The 18,551-nt window shown below is 37.6% G+C and overlaps 1 protein-coding gene across 4 annotated transcripts in view; it reads left to right on the forward strand.

Annotated features, from left to right (window-relative positions):
* PARG (poly(ADP-ribose) glycohydrolase) overlaps positions 1–18,551 on the forward strand; it is a 166,880-nt gene that overhangs the window by 120,082 nt on the left and 28,247 nt on the right. For 3 of the 4 annotated variants that reach the window (XR_004959961.1, XM_036264636.1, XM_036264637.1), the window contains exons 14-15: positions 8,955–9,033; positions 13,834–13,942. Coding sequence is in view for 3 of the 4 variants with exons in the window: in XM_036264636.1 (XP_036120529.1) it covers positions 8,955–9,033; positions 13,834–13,942 (188 nt within the window). In the remaining variant the exon portion in view is untranslated. The remainder of the gene's footprint in view (positions 1–8,954; positions 9,034–13,833; positions 13,943–18,551) is intronic. The other variant, XM_036264638.1, reaches the window with a different exon arrangement.

Genomic DNA, 18,551 nt, shown 5'->3' on the forward strand with positions numbered 1-18,551 from the left:
TATATATTTTTATATTTGTGTGTATATGAGAAATTTCAGATTTGTAGAAAAGTTGCAAGAATATAAGGAATTTCCATATAATCTTCACCCATATTCACTAGTTTACATTTCTGCCCCATCTGTTTTATTATTCTTTATTTTCTGAACTGAGAGTACATTGGAGATGTGCCCTTTTACTCCAAATATTTTGTTGTATTTTTTTTTTTTGAGAAATAGGACATTTTCCTTTGTCAATAGAGTACATTTATCAAAATTTAAAAATTTAACATTGATAAAGTAGTATTCGGTACTTTCTAGTCAATACATGTATTTTTAATTTTGTCAAGTATCCTAATTATATTCTTTGTAGCTTTTTATTCCCAGTCTGTAATCCAGTCCAGAGTCACACCTAGAATATGTGGTTGTCATGAATCCTTTAAACTGGGACAGTTTCTCACCCTTTCCTTGTGTTTGTTCACCTTGATATTTTTTAAGTATATAAGCCAATTACTTGGTAGAATATTCCTTATTTTGGGTTGGCCCAATGTTTTCTTCATAACTGGATTTAATTTATTCATTTTTGTAGGAATCTGTCTGAAGTGATGTGTCCTACTCAGTGTTTATTTTGAGGAGAGTAGTAGCAGTTTGTCCCAGTATTTGTGATACTCGGTGTCACGACTTGGTTAAGATCTGCTAGGTTCCTCCACTGTCAAGTTACTCTTTGTCTTTGTAATGAATATGTAATTATGTACTTTACTTACTTTGAAACTAAATATTCCATCATCAAACTTTTACCCACTAATTTTAGCAGCACTTGATAATTTATTTAATTTCATCATTTCCTTCTACACTTAGTAGTTGGTACACTACTGTAAAGAACATTTTTTCCTTTCTTTTTTTATATATATTTGTTTATAAATATTTGTATAGACATATGGATTCTTATTTTATTCAGTGGGCTATAATCTATTACTATCATCTGTTTTGATGCTAAATTGTCCCAGATTTGGTCAGTTAGAGCCCCTTCAAATTAGCTACTGTCCTTTGAATGTGCCATCATTCTTTAATGCACTTCCTTCTTTTTTGACACAAAAAGGTGTTCTAAGCTCATCCTGTATTTTCCCTGTTTCAGCTCTGGAATCAGCCATTTCTCCAAAGAGTCCTGGATTTTACTTAGTTTTTAGAAATCAAGATTTGAATACTCAGTGTGCTTAGTTGCTACTAAGTGTGTCATTGTATATGTGCCCTCTCATCAGACGAGTAGGTCATACATGTTACACACATGTAGGCATACATACACACAAACACATCTTCCATTCCCATTCACATTGGATCATACATTCTCCGCATTCTCTTTTCCATATTTGGAACTCACTTCCCCAATAGTGAAAAATGTGGTTCCTAGTGTTCTCTATTTTTTTATTTGCTTAAACCTAGAATACATAAAAGATGGTTTCAAACCTAAACCATGTCACTGCAAAAGGCAAACCTGTTAAGTGGAGTTCAGTATTTTTGTATAGTTTGTTTCCCTCTTCCCTCTCCTTCCTCCCTCCTTTTCTCTCTCCCTTCCCTCCTTTCTTCCTTCCAAGATAAAATTTACATACACCAAAGAACACAATGTTAAGTATATAATTTGGTGAATTTTGGCAAAGAGATATACCATTGTAATCCCACAGCCCTGTCAAGACATAGGGCAACATGTCTATCACCCCACAAAATTCCCTTGGGCCCTTTTCTGGTTAATATCCAGGCCAGCCCCAGAATCAATCAAAAATATTGTTTTTTCTTAAATTTGTTTTGTCTTTTTAGAATTTCACGTAAATAAGTTTACATAGTGCGTACTCTTCTGTGCCTCACTTCTTTTGCTCAGCATAATATATATGAGATTCATCTATGTTTCTGAGTATCAATGGTTCCTTTAAAAAAAAATTTTTTTCTTTTTGATTTTTAGAGAGGAAGGCAGAGGGAGAGAGAGAGAAACATCGATTGGCCACCTCCTGCATGCCCCCCACTGGGGATTGGGCCCCCAACCTGGGCATGTGCCCTGACTGGGAATTGAACCATCAATCTCCCAGTGCATGGGTCGACGCTCAACCATTGAGCCATACCAGCCGGGCTGGTTTGTTCCTTTTTATTACTAAGTAATATTTGATTATACCACTTGCTAATTTCCTACTGATGGACATTTGTATTGTTTTCACTTTTAGGCTTACGATGTTCTTTTTTATATGTCAACTTAGCTAGGCTATAGCCCCCAGTTTCAGTCCAACACTAATCCAGGTGTTGTAAAGATATTTTATAGATGTAATTAAAGTCTGTAATCAGTTGGCTTTGAATAATGGAGGTTATCCTAGATAATCAGTTGGGTCTGGCTCAGTCCGTTGAAAGGCCTCGAGAGCAGCACTGAAACGTGCCTGCGGGAGAGATCCCTTCTGTGAACCGCAGCTGTGCCCAAGAGTGCGAGCTTGTCCTTACCATTTGCCTAGTCAGCCCCAACAACTGTATAAGCCAGTTCCTTGCAATAAATCTTTTAATATGTATCTCCTACGGGTTCTCTTCCTCTAGCTGAACCCTGGCCAATATGAGACTATTATTAATAAAGGTGCTATGAACATTATTGTACATGTAAGAATGAGGCGGGAGGAGGCGGTGCAGGGTCTCCGGAAGTGCAGGTTTATTGGGAATTAGCCTGCCGGACTACGTCTAAGGAGAGAGTAGCAACCGGCTTGTACAGACTAGGGATTTTTAAATTTAGGGCTGGGGAGGTGGTCGTTCAACCGAGGAGATGTGGTCGTCTTTGATTGGTCGGGCCTGGGGTCTCCCGAGTTCTTGATTAGTCGGGGGGCTGGGGTCTTCTGAAACTTGTTTTTCTTGTCGAGTGACCGTTTGCAGTTTTGGGTGGCTTTGGGGGGTTCCATCATTCCGTTCCGCCTGACTGGAGTGATGGGTTTTGGTTTTCTGGAATGAGAGGCTTAGGGAAAGGTTAAACAATAAGAGTGATAGGTTTTGGTTTCTTGGAATGAGAGGTTTGGGGCAGTAATATGGAAGTTAAGAGCTAACAGTACATAGTTTTTGTGGACATGCATTTTCAGTTTCTAAGGAATGTATTTTATAAGAAATTGCCACCCTGGCCAGTTTGGCTCAGTGGTTGGAGCATCCGCCTGCAGACCAAAGAGTCGTGGGTTTGATTCCGGTCAAGGGCACGTACCTCAGTTGTGGTCTGGTTCCTGACCCTGGTCAGGGTCATATGGGAGGCAGCCAATCAATGTGTCTCTCTCACATTGATATTTCTCTTTCTCCCTCTTTCCCTCCCACTCTATCTGAAGATAAATGGAAAAATATCCTCTGGTGAGGATTAAAAAAAAAAAGAAATAGCCAAACCATTTTTCAAAATTGTTGTCTCTTTTGTGTTCTGGTAGCAATATATTAGAATTCTGCTTGTTCTCTATCCTTGTGAGCATTTAATGTCATTCTTTTTTATTTTAGCCATTCTGTGGGGTATGTAGTGATCTCTCACTATAGTTATAATATATGCTTCTGTGATTTCCTAGTGATGTTGAGCAGTATTTCGTGTAGGTATTAGCCAATTGTTTATCTTCTGCTATGAAGTTTATGTTCAAGTCTTTATCCCAGTTTTTGAGATTGGGTTCTTTTTATTAATTAATAGGAGTTCTTCAAAAATTCTGAACACAAATCTTTGTCAGGTATTTGTTTTCTGAATATTTTTCCTCCAGTCTTGCCTAAGCATTTTCCTAATGGTGATTTAATATTAATCTAATCTAGGTTTTTGTTTTTGTTTTTTTTAAGTTTATTGAGGTTGCTGTTTTACTTATCCTGTCTAGGAAATCTTTACCTACCCCAATGTCATAAAGCCATTTTCCTATGTTTTCTTCTAGAGTTCTTAAGTTTTATGTTTATGTTTGTTATCTATCTCAATGTAATTTTTATTCATAATGTGAGATAGCAATCGAAGTTTATGTTATGTTTTCTTTCCTATGAAAATCTACTCGTTCCAGCAACATTAAGTCAATTGATTGTACAGGTGCAGATTTACCTATTAATTCTATATTGTTTCATTGATCCATTGGTCTTTCCTTAGATGACGGCCAAGTACAGTTGACCCTTGAACAACACAGATTTGAACTGTATGGGTCCACTTATATGCATTAATGTACAGTAATATCTGTACTGTTTTCTCTCCTTGACGGGAGTCTGATCATGGCGAAGGATGACGGTATACATCGATCTGCGCCATGTTATGTAGGGAACTTGAGCATCTGTGAATTTTTTTTTTATCTGCATGGTTGAGGGGGGACCAGTTTCTCATGGATACTAGGAAACAACATAAGTTTTGAAGAGTCAAAAGTTATACACAGATTTGTGACTGTTCAGTGTTCGGCACCCTAACCCCTGCATTGTTTAAGGGTCTACTGTAAGTGTTGAATCCTCCAATTTTGTTCTTTCAAGAATGTTTTGGTGATTCTAAGTTATTTGCATCTCCATATAAATTTTAGAATCACTTTCTCAGTTACTATTTAAAACAAGTCTGCTGGGATTATCATAGATCTGAGGAAAATTGACATTATGAAACCCCTGAGCATAGATAATCTTATCTTTTCATCCATTTAGATCTTTTTTACTTTTTTCCGATGGTGTCTTTTACACCTTTTGTTACATTTACTAAGTATTTTATGGTTTTTGATGCTATTGTTAATGTTTTTTTTCATTAATTTATTTTTGTTACAGATGTTTCTCTTTTTTTCCCCATTGAAATCTTCCACCCCATTTTCCCCTCCCTACTCTGTCCCCAGCTTTGTTGTCCATGTCTATCAGTTATGGGTTTTAAAAAGTTTTATTTTCCTTCATTTACTTATGAGCTTTTCTTCCCCCCCCCCCTCTTCCTTTCTTCCCAAACCACCTCTTTTTCTTTCTTAGTGATTCTTTAGGATTTACTACATAAACAATCATGACATCTGCAAATACCTGCAGTCTTACTTATTTTTTTTTTTTTTATCCTCACCCGAGGACATTTTTCCATTTTTTTGTTCAGATAGAGTGGGAGGGAGAGAGAGGAAGAGAGAGAGAGAGAGAAACATCGATGTGAAAGGGACACATCGAGTGGCTGCCACCCACACGACCAACCACGACCAACCAGGGCGGGGGCCAAACTGCAACCGAGGTATGCGCCCTTAGCGGGAACCGAACCCGCTACGGTCTCTCTGGACCGTAGGCCGATGCTCTAACCACTGAACCAAACTGGCCAGGGCTTTTTATTTTCTTTATACCTGTATTTCTTTTCTTTCCTATTTGCAGTAGCTAGCACCTTCACTATAGTAGTGGTGATCCTTACCTTGATTTGTTAAAAAAGAGACAACAAGCTCAAAATAGGCACTTGTGTTAAGCCCACATCACTAAACTAAGACTTAATACCTAACTTAGTTTTTGCCTCCCCCAGGAGTGGAATTTTAAACCAGTCAATCTGGAATTACTGTGTTAGCATTTGTGAGATAATCTGCCTGATAGACCTCTGCCTTCCCATAATGGTGATCTTGCTTGAAAAATCTGCTCTTTGCTTTTATAACATCCTTGTCCTGTTCTCTTCTTCCTATAAAAGTCTTTCATTTTGTATAACTCTTTGGAGCTCCTTTGTATCTTGCTAGATAGGATGCTGCCTGAATTATGAATCATTAAATGAAGCCAATAAGATCCTTAATATTTACTCAGCTAAATTTTTTTTCTTTTTTTTTTTTAAGAGAGGAAGGGAGAGAAAGGTAGAAACGTCAATGTGAGAGAGAAACATCCATCAGCTGCCTCCTGCACGCCCCCTACTAGGGATCGAACCCTGCAACCTGGGCATATGCCCTGACCAGGAATCAAACTGGGACCTCTCAGTCCATGGGACAACGCTCAATCCACTGAGTGTTGGTCACACCAGTTGGTCAGAATTTTGTTTTTGTTTTTATCCTCATCTGAGGACATTTTTTGCATTTATCTTCAAATAGAGCTGGAGGGAGAGAGGGAGGAAGAGAGAGAGAGAAACATCAATGTGAGAGACACATCGAGTGGTTGGCACCCACACAACTGCAACCGGGGCTGGGGAAAACAACAGCTGAGGTACGTGCCCCTCGCGGGAACTGAACCTAGGACTCTCTGGTCTACTGGCTGATGCTCTAACTGCTGAGCCAGACGAGCCAGGACCAGAATTTTGTTTTTTAATAGATCTTAGGCAGAATATCTTCACCATTGATTATGAAATTAGTTGTACGGTTTTATGTAATGATCTTTAATTAGATTGAAGAAGTTCCTTTTTAGTCTTGGTTTTGCTGAATTTTAATCAATCAATGGGTGTTGAATTTTGTTTTCCGCAACTTTTGATATGATTATGTAGGTCTTTAATCTGTTAACATGATGAATTTTATTAATTGATTTTTTAAATGTTAAACCAAAATAAAAGATAATTGTTATATCTTTCTGATGAATTAATCCTTTTATCATTATGAAATGTTCCGCTTTATCTTTCATAGTACTTTTTTACTTGAAGTCAGTTTTATCAAAAATTAATATAACTGTGACCACTTTCTTACAGAGTTTTCATGTTTGTTTGTTTTTTAGTTTATAGGTTCTCCTTCTTTTTCTGTCCTTACCCTTCTTTTTATAAGCAACCCATACTGTAGGTCCTATTTTCTCTGGTCTGAATTTTACTGATTACATTTTTATGGTCGTATTTAGTATATTCCTCTGTTCTCTCTCTATAGTTAAATGTAGAGACCATTTCTAATCTTGATGACTGCATTTATTATTCTTTGTGTATAAAAGCTTCAGAGTTGTTAAGTAAACATGTAAGACATTAACCCAGTCCCAAAAGTGAATTAATTTGGTTTTGTATAAAGAACTGACAGTTCATAATTAGCATGTCCTGATTTGATTTTTGTTCTTTTTATTTTTATTAAATATGTTCTCTATTTAAAAAAAAAATGTTCATGTTGATACTTTAGAGAGAGAGAGGAAGGGAGAGAGATAGAAACATCAATGTGAGAGAGAAACATCGACCAGCTGCCTCCTACATGTCCCCTACTGGGGATCAAGCCCGGAGCTTGGGCATGTGCCCTGATCAGGAATGGAACTGGGACCTCTCTGTCCATGGGATAATGCTCAATCTATTGAGCCACACCTGCCAGGCAATATGTTCTCTATTTTTATAAATGTATATTTCCTCATACACCACATATTCTAGAGTCATTTTCCCCTGAATAGTAAGTCTTTGTCATAAATATTTCAGTATTGGACCTTTATTATATGAGTAGTGATTTGTTAACAAATAGTAGTTCAGCTGTTTAAAAGAGTCAGTCTGCTGGTATTCTATTTATTTATTTTTTAATCCTCACCTGAGGATATATTTTCTGTGTATCTTCAGCTAGAGTGGGAGGGAGAGAAAGTGAGAGAGAGAGAGAAACATCAACGTGAGAGGGACACATCAACTGGTTACCTCCTGCACAACCCCGACAAGGACTGAGGACGAACCGCAACCGAGGTACATGCCCTCGACGAGAATCAAACCCGCAACTCATCGGTCCATGGGCCAACACACTACCACTGAGCCAAACCAGCCATGGCTGCTTGTATTTTATTTACTGGCAAAGTTAGGGCAATTGTACTAAGAATTATTAATCTTGGTTATTAATGTTGTCTTGTTTCTTCCTGTTTATTTTTCTTTGTTATATGCCTAAGTATTATCTTGCTCAGGGTTTTCAGCTTTTCATTTTTACCTTTTTTTTTTTTTTTTTTTTTTTAATTCTTGAAAAGTCAAGTGATTATTTAGTTGACCATAGGAATTTGAATGAATTTATTTAGTTAAATAGTGGAGCAGTTTGACAACATCCCTCCTGATATGTTCAGGTATGATGAATTAGAAATCTATCTTTATATAGCAAACTTGGTGCATATCCTCATCAGATGAATATTAAGTATACCTTTCTTTACCCTCCCTTTCTTCTCATGCCATAATATCCTAGTTTTACAAAGATTTTTTTGAAATATCTTGTTTGTTAATAGGCAAATCCTAGATTTAATTTTTTACTTTTATTTTTTTGTTAATCCTTACCTGAGGATGTTTTTTCCATTGATTTTTTTGGAGAGACTTGAAGGGAGGTATGGAGGTGGGTAGAGAGAGGGGAACATCAATGTGAGAGAGACGTATCTACTGGTAGCCTTCCTCACATGTCTCAACCAGGGCCATGGGACGAACTCAGCGCAGGTACACGCCCTTGACCAGGAATCGAACCCGTGATACTTCGGTCAGTGGGCTGACACTCTAACCCCTGATCCAAACCAGCCAGGGCCTAGATTTAATTTTAATGACACTTGTTTTAGCAGGGAATGTCTTTATGTAAAATTTCTTTTCTCAACAATACAAACTAAATATACTGACATGGAAAACAACAGACTTATATAAAACACAGTCTTTATGCACTCCTCATAAAAGGTGGAAGTGAATTTGAAAGCATGTTTTGTTTTTTTGTGTTGATTGAGACATTTAGTCTCACTTATAAACATTGTAGTGGCTTTTGGAGGCATCTTTTTATTTATGGAAAATAATAACAAATCATTAAGACTAGTGGGGTTTTTTGTTTTTGGTTTTTTTTATCCTCACCCGAGGACATTTTTCCATTTTTTGTACAGATAGAGTGGGAGGGAGAGAGAGGAAGAGGGGGGGTGGGCATCGAATGTGAAAGGGACACATCGAGTGGCTGCCACCCGCACGACCAACCAGGGCCAGGGACAAACTGCAACCGAGGTACGTGTCCCTAGCGGGAACTGAACCTGGGTCTCTCCGGACTGCAGGTGGACGCTCCAACCGCTGAGCCAAACCGGCCAGGGCAAGACCAGTGGGTTTTTTTATTGTTGTTTTTGTTAGAAGTTACAGCCTTTAAGAAAATATTTCTGAAAAATAATATTGGCAGATTCTTTTTTTTCAGGTACTGAACAGTACAGTGAATACACAGGCTATGCTGAAACATACCGCTGGGCCCGGAGCCACGAAGATGAGAGTGAACGGTGAGTTCATTTCTGACTTCAGTATCGTGTGGCCAGAAGCTAAGGAATATGGCCTTGTACATTCTGTCTCCCGTCTACTCTTATTCAGAAATTTAACTTTCTTTTAAAACTCAGTATTATAGGTTCATTAGTAGTTAAAACAGTATTACCATATACCAAAGAGATAAAAAGAAAAATAAAAGCCAAAAAGTCTAAATCAAGAACAGGAAGGGCAAAGCTCTCTACAGTGCCTACATCTTAGTTGCCAATTATAAGCATTCAGTGGAGATTAACTCCCAAGGCCAGACTTATTTAGAATAGGCAATAGTTATAGCTTAAAGCCCTTAAACAGCATTAAGTAGTTATCCTTAAGTTTTCTGGGAGATTACATAGGTGAAGAAACCTGTATTCAGACAATTTTCCTACTGCTACAAAATATTGACAGCAGAAATTACAATGAACTTTGCTGCTGCTATCTTCTATTTTTTATTGAAATATATTTTTACATGTTCTTGTTCCCCACTAAATTGGTTTAATAGAGGTGACTTTTTATGGAACTGGAACCTGAAAGCGTGTGTGTGTGTGTGTGTGTGTGTGTGTGTGTGTGTTCTAATGAAAAAGAGCCAGGGTGGGCTTAAATGTTCCAATCAAAAGAGATTGGTAGCTGAATGGATAAGACCCATATATATGCTGTCTACAAGATACCTACCTAAAGATACACACAAACTAAAAGTATTGGGATGGAAAAAGATATTTCATGGAAATGGAAAAAAAGCTGGGGTAGCAATACTTATATCTGACAAAATAGACCTCAACCAAAGGTTATAATAACACACAAAGGAGGACACTACATAATGACAAGGGGAGGAATCCAACAAGAGGATATAACCTTGTAAACATTTATGTACCGATATAGGATTACCTAAATATGTAAAGTAAATCTTGATGGACATAAAGGAAGAGAGTGAGAGAGATTTAATTGATATATTGAGAGCATTTCACCCCAAAGCAGCCGATTATACATTCTTTCTAAATGCACATGGAACATTTTCTAGGATAGACCAGATCCAGCAATATATTAAAAAGGTCATACACCATGACCAACTGGGATTTATTCCAGGGATGCAAAGATGGTACAATATACATAAACAAAATGAATAAAAACCACATGATCATATCAATGGATGCAGAAAAAGCATTTGATAAAATCCAGCACCCATTTATGATAAAAACTCAGCAAAGTGGGACTAGAGGGAACATTCCTCAGCATAATAAAGGCCGTATGACCAGCCCACAGCCAGCATCATGCTCAATGGGCAAACGACTACAAGTGTTTCCTTAAGATCGGGAACAAGACAGGGTTGTCCGCTTTCACGATTTTTATTCAACATAGTACTAAAAGTCCTAGATGCAGCAGTCAGACAAGAAGAAATAAAAGGCATCCAAATTGGAAAGGAATAAAAATAACTGCCATTATTTTCAGATGACATGATACTGTATAGAGAAAGCTAAAGATTCCACTAAAAAAAAATGACTAGAACTGACAAATGAATTCAGTAAAGTAGGATACAAAATAAATGTCCAGAAATTAGTTGCATTTTATACACCACTAATGGACTATGAGAAAGGGAAACTAAGAAAACAGACCTATTTACAATTGCATCAAGGAAAGTAAATTACCTAACAATAAATTTAGCCAAGGCTATAAGAGACCTGTACTTGGAAAATTATAAGACACTGACAAAAGATACTGGTGAAGATACATATAAATGGAAGCATATACTGTGTTAATGGAGAGGGAGAATTAACATAATTAAAATGTCTATACTACCCAACGCAATATAGATACAATGTAATTCTTATGAAGATAACAGTAGTATATTTCATAGAACTAGAACAAATATTCCAAAAACTTATATGGAACCATAAAAGATTCCAAATAGACACAACAATCTTGAGAAAGAAGAACAAAGTTGGAGGAATCACACTATTAATGCTAAACTAAACTACAAGGCCATAGTAATCAAAACAGCATAGTATTGTCATGAAATAGACATTTGGTCAATGGAACAGAATAGAGAGCTCAGAAATAAACCCATGTCTTTCTTTATGGTCACTATTTGACAAGAAAGGCAAAAACATACATTGGGGTAAAGATAGTCTGTTCGATAAATGGTGTTGGAAAAATTGGGCAGATATATACAAAAAAATGAAACTAGACCACCTTACACCATACACAAGAATTAAACTCAAATGAATTAAAGACTTAAATGTTAGACTGAAAACCATAAAACTCCTAGAAGAAAACATAGGGAGTAAAATCTTGGACATTTGTTACAGCAATATTTCTGATATATCTCCTTGTGCAAGGAAACAAAAAGAAAAATAAACAAATGGGACCAAACTAAAAAGTTTTGCACAGTAAAGGAAACCATCAAAATGAAAAGAAAACCTACTGAATGGGAGAACATATTCCCCAGTGATACATCTGGTAAGGGGTTAATATCCAAAATTTTTAAAGAACCGTACAACTCAACAACAAAAACAAACAACCCAATTCAAAAATGGCTGCCCTGGCCAGTTTGGCTCAGCGATTAGAGCATCAGCCTGCGGTCCAGAGAGACCTGGGTTTGATTTCCACTAAGGGCGCGTACTTCGGTTGCAGTTTGTCCCCGGCCCTGGTTGATTGTGCAGGTGGCAACCACTCCATGTGTCCCTTTCATGTCGATGTTTCTCTCTCTCTTCCTCTCTCTCCCGCCCACTCTATCTGAACAAAAAATGGAAAAATGTCCTCGGGTGAGGATGAAAAAAAAAAAAAATGGGCAAGTGACCAGAATAGACAGTTCTCCAAAGAGGACATACAGATGGCCAATAGACATGAAAAGATGCTCAGCTCACTATCATCAGAGAAATGCAAATTAAAACCACAACGAGCACTGGCCGGTTTGGCTCAGCGGTTGGAGCGTCGGCCTGTGGACCAGAGAGTCCCGCGTTTGGTTCCTGCTAGGGGCACGTACCAAAAAAAAAAAAAAAAAGATTTTAAAACCACAATGAGGTATCACCTCATACCTGTCAGAATGGGTATCATCAGTAAATCAACAAACAAGTGTTGGCAAGGATGTGGAGAAAAGGGAACCCTTGGGCACTGTTGTTGGAAAGCAGTATGGAGTTTCCTCAAGAAATTACAAATGGAACTGCCTTATGACCCAGATATTCCACTGCTGGGAATATATCCTAATAAGCCCAAAACACTAATTGAAAGAATATGTGGCCCTGGCCGGTTTGGCTCAGAGGTTAGAGCGTCGGCCTGCGGTCCTGAGAGACCCGGGTTCGGTTTCCGCTAAGGGCGCGTACCTCGGCTGCAGTTTGTCCCCGGCCCTGGTCGATTGTGCGGGTGGCAGCCACTCGATGTGTTCCTTTCACATCGATGTTTCTCTCTCTCTCTCTGTTCCTCTCTCTCCCTCCCACTCTACCTGAACAAAAAATGGAAAAATGTCCTCAGGTGAGGATAAAAAAAAAGAATATTTGCACCCCTATGTTCATTGCAGCATTATTTATAGTAGCTAAGATTTGGAAGTAGCCCAAGGGTCCAACCAGTAGATGAGTGGATAAGCAAACTGTGGTACATTTACACAATGGAATACTACTGGGCCATTAAAAAAGAAGGAAATCTTACCCTTTGCAACAGCATGGACAGACCTGGAGAGCATTGTGCTATGTAAAATAATCCAGTCAGAGAATTACAAATTCCATGTGACTTCACTTACATGTAGAATCTAATGAACAAAATAAACCAACAAAATAGAAATAGACTTATAGTTAGGGAACAGACTGACAGCTGTCAGAGGGAGGGAGCATTGTGGGACTGAATGAAAAAGGTGAAGGGGTTAAGCAAAAAAAAAAAAAAAAAAGGAGCCATTGTGGCTGGATCAGCTATTGCCCATGCAGCCATACAAATTTATTCTTTGTAATAGCTCAGTCCAGCCCCTGGTCTCTTTCACTTTGTTTTGGTTAAAATATATGGTTGCAGTAGTTACCCATGTGGATGTTGGGTTTATTATAATTATTTACAGACTGATATGAAAGTTTTTATTGCTGTTCTTCACTGTGGAAAGTTGCTTGGCATATCAATATATGCAAGTTTGTAAGGGAAGAAATATTTGGAGTTTCATGTTTCCAAAATCATTATCTCACCCATTCCTTCGTATTTCCAAAGGCAGTGTGTTATTTTGTCTGTTTTATTGTCTGCAATGTGTTATTGTCTGCTTTGCTTTCTTTTTCTTTTTAAAAATAATTTCACAGTCAGCAATTGAGCACAGTAGGTAGAATGTTGTACCGAATCGTTACACATTTTTTGTAACACTTGACTTCTTGGGATTATTTCTTGGATGATATATGATGATGTTACATCCCCAGTGACCTAGATCAGGTCTTTCAAAACAAAGGAGGAATGAGCTCTTGTCGAAATACAAATGCCATGTCTTTAGTATTAGAGAAAAACAAAGACCTAAGTTTCTTTTGTTTTCCCTCAAATCCTTTAACCTCTGAGACTCACTGTAAATGATGTACCCATTTATAATATGTCATATTTGCTGTCTTTTCATAATTTTTCATTTTGCTGTGTAATGCCTGGTAGTCCACAATGTGTATATCTTGGAGTCTAAAATAAAGTGGTGTTTTCTTCCTTCCTGTTTTTCTGAAAACTGTGCCGTAGTTTGTTTTTAATATTTTAACCCTGCCAAAGTCTCAGAAACCTGTGAGGGTTTTACTTTGTGAGTCCTTTGCCCGTCCCTCATCTTTTCTTCCTCTGTCCTGCCCCAGGGACGGCTGGCAGCGGCGCAGCACTGAAATTGTCGCCATCGATGCCCTTCAGTTCAGGCGCTACCTCGACCAGTTTGTGCCGGAGAAAATCAGACGTGAGCTTAACAAGGCCAGCAACCTTATTTCTTAGTTCATCTGGCAGCTGTCATCTATTTACTCTCATTTTATTAATGCTGAAATTAATGCTTTCTGGTAATTCTTGCAGTGTCAGTGTGTCTGCCCACAGCTCTACTGATTTAATGGATCTGTCAGCTTGTACAAAATGTACTTTCCATTTCGTAATTGTTTGATTACTGATGCCAGATAGACTTTAAGCCCCACACGTGCATTTATCTCATCAGGTACTTTTAGCTGTTTTGGAACATTATCATTGTAAAACTCTATAGAAGTGAATGAGCCCTGAAAATTTTTTTAGACCTACCCAATGACGTTTTTCTCTGCAAGGTACTGTCAGGATTAAAACAGGTAAACCATAAAAGTCAAGTTAAAATTATTCTATTGTAGGTAAAATTCCTGTGAATTATTTACTGATTTAGTAATTAGATGTATTTATTATGGAATCTATGATTTTCTGTGATGCTTAGTGCTGTCTACTATAATTATTTTCTTTTTAATTGTATTACAGAAGTATAAAAATGAGCCATTCCTGTTTTTAGTTCAAATTTTCGCCACTGTTAACCACAATAAATATATTATTATACAGTAGATAATGTTCTCTAGATTTTGGGTCTTACCAAAACAGTGGCTTTTTCTTTAGTTCCTCAAATTATTGTCACAGCTAAGAACACTGACCCAATTCTGAAAACCATGGTTTAACTCTTATGAGTAGGATTTAGTTATGAGATTGTTTATTAAGATAATGAGGCTTGTGGTTTTACATGGTTACAGATGTGCCAGTCCCTACACAGACTTCTGATAATGACAACAGACTGGGTGTATCATTGCAAGGCGTTGGGGTACCCTTAGATTGGCGTATCTGGCATTCAGTGTGTCATCTTCACACCTTCTTCCTGGGTCTCCCCACAGACATGGTCTCTCACTGTAGTGGTCTGCTTATCCCAGCTGAACTGCCTTGCCTTTCATAGTATCAGTAAAATAAACAACCAAATAATCTCAAAAGGCTTTTACTATACTAACAACTTAGTAGCTATTATAAATGTAATAATTACATTTATTATCTTATAGCCTAATCTACTTGAGAATTTATTGTTGCACATAATTTTCTTACATATAATTTATTAGGTTGTTTTAATGTTTTAATATTTGCAAAGGAATCTCATAAGAAGTTTGAAGAGTAAATGCACTGTTTTCCAAAGTTGAACTTGTATAATAGATATTATTTGTTTATTGTTTAAAAAAATTAATGTCACTATCCAGAAAAACTATTCTTTGTTATATCAACAAGGTATTTTTCTCTTACCTGACTCTGAAAGTCAGAAATTTGCCCGAAGGATGTCTTTTATAAGCAGTAGGTAGTTTGGAAAGATATATATGAAAAGGAAGTGTATTGAAGCATAATCATATATTAATTAACACAAATTTAAATGTTTTTGTTTTTTTTTTTAATCCTCACCGGAGGACATTTTTGCATTCATCTTCAGATAGAGCGGGAGGGAGAGAGGGAGAGAGAAAGAGAGAGAAACATGGACATGAGAGAGACACATCGAGTGGCTGCCACCCACACAACCCCAACTGGGGCTGGGAACAAACTGCAACTGAGGTATGTGCCCTTAGCAGGAACCGAACCTGGGCCTCTCTGGTCCGCGGGCTGATGCTCTAACCGCTGAGCCAAACCGGCCAGGGCTAAATGTTCTTTTTTTAATAGATAAAGTTTATATTCTCACAAATACTTTCTGAAGGAGCTAGATAATTCACTTTTAGAAATTATCAACAATACAATATTTTTTCAATTCTTACTCGAGGATATGCTTAAAGAGAGAGAGGGGGAGAGGGAGGAAGACAGGGAGGGAGAGAGAGAAAGAAATATCGATGTACAACAGATACATTGATCGACTGCCCTCCATGCACGTCCCACCAGGGGTCAAACCTGCAACCCAGGATGTGCCCTGACCAGGAATCAAACCAGTAACCTTTTAGTGCATGAGACAACGCTCAACCAACTGAGCCACTCTGGCTGGGCAACAAATATGATAACCATGGTTTTTAAAAGATAACCATGAGCATACATCTCTCTTTAATTCCCCATGGCCAACTGATGTTGTCTGAATTTACTTATATAGCACTGACCTTCAGTTTACCCATCCCCAGAGACACTAGAAATTTAAAAAATGTGAAGCTTTGGTATATGTGAATAGGTTATTAGTTGTGTTACCAACACTGAAAAACATTTATTTGTAGGATATAGAGACTTTATGCCCAGCCAGTGTGTGTGGCTCAGTTATTTGAATGTCGCCGGTTGGATTCCCTGTCAGGGCACATGCCCAGGTTCCAGGCTCAGTCCCCAGTAGGGGGTGTGTAGGAGGCAGTTGATTGATGTTTTTCTCTCATCAGTGTTTCTATCTCTCACTCTCTTCCCCTCTCTCTAAAATCAATAAAAAAAAAAAAGAATATAGAGAACTCATGAGATACACTTCATAGAAAACAAAAGTCTTTAAATAACCAAACGAAGAAGTTTTATTTCATTCAAGTCAGTCAATGCCTAGGTCACTGCCTTGCTTACAGGAAGTTCTCAAAAATATTTGTTAAATGAGTTAGTAATTAATTAAACTTCTTACATATTACTACTATAGTTTTTAAAGGTAAACTTTCTAGATAAAAATGCATTATCTCAAAGCATTCAAAATGTTACAAATTTATAGATATTTCCTAAATATTCTTCAAATGCTAAATAAAGCCCAGTAATTCCAAGTGTCGACTGAAGTGTGAAACAGATGAAACTACATGCAGCAGATGAATTGGTTTCTAATGTATAGTAATGCAGTTCACTATTTGTTTCCAGCCTGCCATTACTAATGTCAGTATGCAATTAAGCCTAATTTATAGTTCATAAAAGATTCAGCCAAGCCCTGGCTGGTTGGGCTCAGCGGTTAGAGCGTCGGCCTGTGGTCCAGAGAGATCCGGGTTCGGTTCCCGCTAAGGGCATGTACCTCGGTTGCAGTTTGTCCCTGGCCCTGGTTGGGTCGTGCGGGTGGCAACCACTCGATGTGTCCCTTTCACGTCGATGTTTCTCTCTCTCTTCCTCTCTCTCCCTCCCACTCTGTCTGAACAAAAAATGAAAAAATGTCCTCGGGTGAGGATAAAAAAAAAAAAAAAGGATTCAGCCAAATGCATGTAGCAACTTTTAAAAAATTATACAAGTAACAGTAGTAAAAGTAATCATTAACATTAAGTGATTGCTAACTATATGCTAGACATTTAGCATTAAAAAAGCTATGTCTAATGAACTGAGCCTCAGGAAGTTGACTAACTTGCCCCAGGTCACACAATAGGCAGTAAAGCCAGGTTCCCCTTCCTTCAAATTACTGTCTGTCTGTCTGTCTGTCTGTCTGTCTAATCTATCTATCTATCTATCTATCTATCTATCTATAGCTTAAATGTTATTTATTTTTTCACAGTTCTGGAGGCTAGATGTCCAACATCAAAGGGTCCTTGTGTTCGGTTTCTCCTGAGGCCTCTCTCCTTGGCTTGCTGGTGGCAGCCTCCTCGCTTTGTCTTCATATGGTCTATCCTCTGTGTGTGCATCCCCTGGGATCCCTTTGTGTTTCCAGATTCCCTCGTCCTGTGAGGACACAGTCAGATGGGTTAGGGTCCTCCCTAAAGGCCTCCTCTTAATTACTCTTTAAAGGCCTTTCTGAGGTACTGGGGTTTAGCTTCAACATACAGATTTTAGGATACCAATTCAGCCTGTAACACCTCTGTATATTGTGTGTGTGTGTGTGTGTGTGTGTGTGTGTGTGTTGTCGTCTGCTTTGAAGACTATCCTTTCACTAGTTTTAAGCAACTTGATTAAGATATGCCTTGAAAGTGAAGATATTAAGAAGTAAAAGTTGGCATTTACAAAACAGTCACAGGGATGTAAAGTACAGCTTAGGGAATATAGTCAATAACATTGTAATAACTATATATGGTGTCAGGTGGGTGCAAGACTTCCTGGGGGAATCACTTTGTAAGTTACGGAAATGTCTAACCACCATGCTATACACCTGAAAGGAATGCAATATTGAATGTCAACTACAACTGAAAATATATTTTAATTTAATCTTAAAAAATGAATAAAATACATAATGTTTTTTAAAAATAAAATGTTGTGCCTTGGTGTAGCTCTCATATTTTTCTGTTTTGGGTTCTTATGAATCTAAGCAGCTCAAAGAATTCATAAAGAGCTCCACCAAAGCTATCATAATCAAATTGCTTAAAATCAATGATGAAGAGAGCAAATCTTAAATGCGCTTTTTGGATCTTTGAGTTTATAGTTTTCATTAAATTTAGAAAACATGCTGTTATTACTTCTTCAAATATTTTCCTGTCCCCACCCCTACATTCCTGAGACTCCAATTACACGTATTCTTAGACTGCCTAATGTTGTCCCACTGATCATTCATCATTCATTTAGCACAGTATATTCACGTTTATGATTTTTTTCTTATGCTTTATTTTGGATGTTTCTATTGCTATGTCTTCAAGTTCATTAATTTTTTTCTTCTGCAGTGCCTATCTACTGTTAATCCTGTCTATTATATTATCACTTCAGAAATTGT

This window comes from Molossus molossus, unplaced genomic scaffold (genome assembly GCF_014108415.1).
Source record: "Molossus molossus isolate mMolMol1 unplaced genomic scaffold, mMolMol1.p scaffold_m16_p_17, whole genome shotgun sequence".
NCBI classification, from domain to species: Eukaryota; Metazoa; Chordata; class Mammalia; order Chiroptera; family Molossidae; genus Molossus; species Molossus molossus.